The 3885-nt window shown below is 46.3% G+C and overlaps 1 protein-coding gene across 1 annotated transcript; it reads left to right on the top strand.

Moving 5' to 3' along the window:
• The first annotated feature begins 258 nt into the window (after window positions 1-258).
• Window positions 259-3801, top strand: LOC118757122. The gene is made up of 2 exons (XM_036491860.1): window positions 259-2899; window positions 3329-3801. Exons 1-2 carry the CDS (start codon window positions 259-261, stop codon window positions 3799-3801), a joined length of 3114 nt encoding a protein of 1037 aa, XP_036347753.1.
• Window positions 3802-3885: the final 84 nt, after the last annotated feature.

The raw sequence follows: 3885 nt of genomic DNA, 5'->3' as shown, positions 1-3885 counted from the left end.
CGTTCGCATACACTCAAAGGGTAAATCCATAAAAACCTTCGCCTTTTTAGACGAGGGATCATCCGTGACATTGATGGAAAAACACATTTATGATTCCTTGGGCTTGGACGGCGAGCTAGAATCCCTGTGCCTTCGCTGGACCGGCGAAAACACACGGATCGGAAGCGACTCAATGCGAACGTATACGATAATGCAAAATACGAAATAAATGAAGTGGACTCCGTATCGCGACTGGGCTTGCCTAGCCAGTCTCTTAATATGGAGAAAATTACGAAGAAATACCCTTATCTACGCGGGCTTCCGATCGAGTCATATGAAAATGCCGAGCCGGGTATTCTAATAGGAGCCAATTGTTGGAAACTTGCGGTGCCTATCAAAACTCGTGAGGGACACTGGCTTGAGCCGATCGCCACTAAGTGTCGCTTAGGTTGGACCTTGCAGGGAGGTACTACTAACCACTTTGACTCACAACTATTGAATATTCACATATGTGACTGCGAAAAGAAATACGAAATCCTACACGAAGAGATCAAGGAGTACTTCAGCCTAGAGATGCCGCAAAAAAGAGAGCTCATGTCCCCACAAGACTGTAGAGCGTTGCAAATTCTAAATTCAACGTGTGAAAAAAGAGAGGGCCGCTATGAAGTGGGGTTGTTGTGGAAGCATGACGACGCAAAGTTACCAGCTAGTTACGACAACGCCCTTAAACGCTTCAGATGTATGCAGAAAAAGTTAGCTAAGGACTCCAATTTGCAACGTGACATGCAGAAGCAAATAGACAACTTAATTAGCAAAGGTTACGCAAGAAGGTTAACTGCAGACGAAGTAAATAGATCATACGACCACGAGTGGTACCTGCCGATATTTATCACACTAAACCCCAACAAACCCGGCAAGTTACGCCTTGTGTGGGACGCTGCGGCCAAATCTGATGGAGCCGCTCTTAACGATTTCCTTCTGTGCGGGCCAGATCTACTCAATTCGCTAGTCTTCGTATTACTGGCTTTTAGAACTGGGCAGTTTGCTATTTGTGGAGACATTGCCGAAATGTTCCACCAGATTCGCGTAAGAGAAATGGACATGCACGCTCAGAGGTTCTTGTGGCACGAGAACTGTGAGGAGTTACATAACCCTCACATCTACGTTATGCAAGCGCTTACCTTCGGCATCAGCTGCGCACCTTGCATTGCTCACTTTGTTCGAGATGTAAATGCAGAGCAATACAAGCAAACATCACCGCGAGCGGTAGAAGCAATACAAAAGCATCATTACGTCGATGACTTCATCGACAGCGTCGATACCGAAGAAGAAGCACTGGAACTGGCTCTGCAAGTGAAAGCAATTCACGCTCAAGCTGGATTCAACATTCGTAACTGGGCATCTAACTCATCAGCTGTTCTGAGGCAACTTCCAGGGGAGTCCGTCGAAGATCAAACTCCTAAGGACTTAAGCAATGCAGAAAAAATATTAGGTTTGTTTTGGGATCCAACTAACGATGTTTTTAAGTTTATTTGCAGGTTCTCCAAAATGAGACGAGACATCTTGCAATGTAGCTTGGTCCCAACCAAAAGGGAAGTACTCCAGGTGTTGATGTCCATCTTCGACCCTCTCGGGTTTGTGGCACATTACACCATAGGTCTTAAAATACTACTGCAGGATGTATGGCGATCGGCCATTAACTGGGATGACCCACTCCCAGGTCCGCTTTACAACAAGTGGTGCCAGTGGAAGACGTTGTTGCCAGCAATAACCTCTATTACGATTCCGCGATGTTATTCACAACTTCTAAAAGACTCCGAATGCAACCAAATCCACACCTTCGTAGATGCCGGCGAGTATGCTTACGCGGCAATTTGCTATTTGCGAGTGAAAAACAAAAACGGAGTCAACACTATCATCGTGGCCGCTAAGTCAAAAGTAGCACCGCTAAAGCCCGTATCTATCCCGAGGCTCGAACTACAAGCTGCAGTGACTGGCGTAAGATTGGCGAACAATGTGATGAAGGCACTACAATTTCCGATTCATGCTCGATTCTGGTGGTCAGACTCAAAGACCGTGCTCAAATGGCTCCGCATGGATCCGAGAAATTTCAAACAGTATGTAATGCATCGCGTGGGCGAGGTATTGGAGGCGACCAACGCCACTGACTGGAATTGGGTTCCCTCAAAAATTAACCCTGCTGGCTTGGCAACGAAATTCAGCCGGCAACAAAGTTCCGATATTTGGCTGCACGGGCCGAAATTCTTATCTTTCAACCAAACCGATTGGCCGAAATGCGACGACCTCGGACCAGTGGAGCATACTGAACTCCGACATTTTACCTTTCATATAACCAAAGGCGAAACCACACAACCTTTAATCGATGCTGATACGTTCTCAAGCTGGCGTCGATTATACTTGACGATGGCGATGGTAATATTGTTCGTAGAAAAACTAAAATCCAAGATAAAGAAGGAGCAAATACCTACCGGCGTATGTGACAAGATTATCCACAGAGCTAAGAGCGCGCTCATAAAAGAGGCACAGCAGAGTGGATATCGGCAAGAAGTTATCAACCTCAAATGCGGTAAGAGTATTGAAAGCGATAGCAAACTAATCTCTTTAAATGTCTATTTAAGCGACGAAGGTATACTCAGATCACGGGGAAGAGCCGAAAGCTTAAGAACTGACGACTCTATAATCTTACCGACAAACAACTCAATCACAGCTTTAATAGTTCGACATTACCACGAACGAAATCATCATCAATTTCATGAAGCAGCCTTGAACTCGATTCGCGAACAATATTATATTCCACGCCTACGAGTACTTTACCGCAAAATACGAAGGTCATGTCAACGCTGCAAGAACGATGGCGCTAAGCCAAATACTCAGCAAATGGCTCCGCTACCAGCTGCACGTTTGGCAAGCTTTGAGCGTCCGTTCACCTATGTCGGAATAGATTTTTTCGGTCCGATACATGTCTCGATTGGAAGGCGCAGAGAGAAAAGGTGGGGAGTAATCTTTACTTGTTTGAGCGTCCGTGCATTTCATCTGGAGGTCGCACATAGTCTAGACGTCAGTTCTTGTATAATGTGCATTCTGAACTTTGTGGCACGGCGAGGCAAACCACGCGAGATTTATACAGACAACGGCACAAACTTAAAAGCTGCGGAAAAGGCCTTGCGCACAAATGCTAATGGTATCGAAAAGCTAAACATAAATTGTTAAGACGTCGTTTGGCGATTCAACCCACCAGGGGCGCCACATATGGGCGGGGCCTGGGAGAGATTAATCCGCTCCGTTAAATCCGTCCTGAATGCTATTTGCCCTTCGTACAAATTTACAGACGAAACGCTCAAAAGTGCCTTATGTGAAGTAGAGCTTACAATCAATTCTCGACCACTCACATTTGTATATCTCGACAGCGCAGACGACGATGCGCTCACACCAAACCACCTGCTCCTCGGATCTACCGACGGACACAAATCAGTCTTCAACGAGGCATCAAACCTACGACAGCAGTGGCACAAGACACAAGACTTCGCTAACAAGTTCTGGCAACGTTGGCTGCAGGAATATACTCCAATCATTCAACGTAGAGCCAAATGGTTCAGCAAGCGGGCCTCAGTCGCAATCGGAGACGTGGTTGTTGTTGTTGATGAGACTCTGCCGCGAAATTATTGGCCGAAGGGTATCATCGTTGATGTCGTAAAAGCAAAAGATGAACAGGTGCGACGGGTAACTATAAAAACGCAAAAGGGTCTAATGCAAAGGCCCGCAACCAAGGTGGCAGTGTTGGATGTCACCGGCAATACTTAAGCAATACTCATCACGATTCCTTTGCTAGGGGGGGGAATGTTGCCGCTGGGTATACTCGTTTACACCGCCGCTGGGTATACTTAT

The sequence above is a fragment of the Rhagoletis pomonella genome, unplaced genomic scaffold (assembly GCF_013731165.1).
Source record: "Rhagoletis pomonella isolate Grant_MI unplaced genomic scaffold, Rhpom_1.0 Rhpom_scaffold_14549, whole genome shotgun sequence".
In the NCBI taxonomy this organism is placed as follows: Eukaryota; Metazoa; Arthropoda; class Insecta; order Diptera; family Tephritidae; genus Rhagoletis; species Rhagoletis pomonella.
This window is presented reverse-complemented; position numbering and strand designations above follow the sequence as displayed.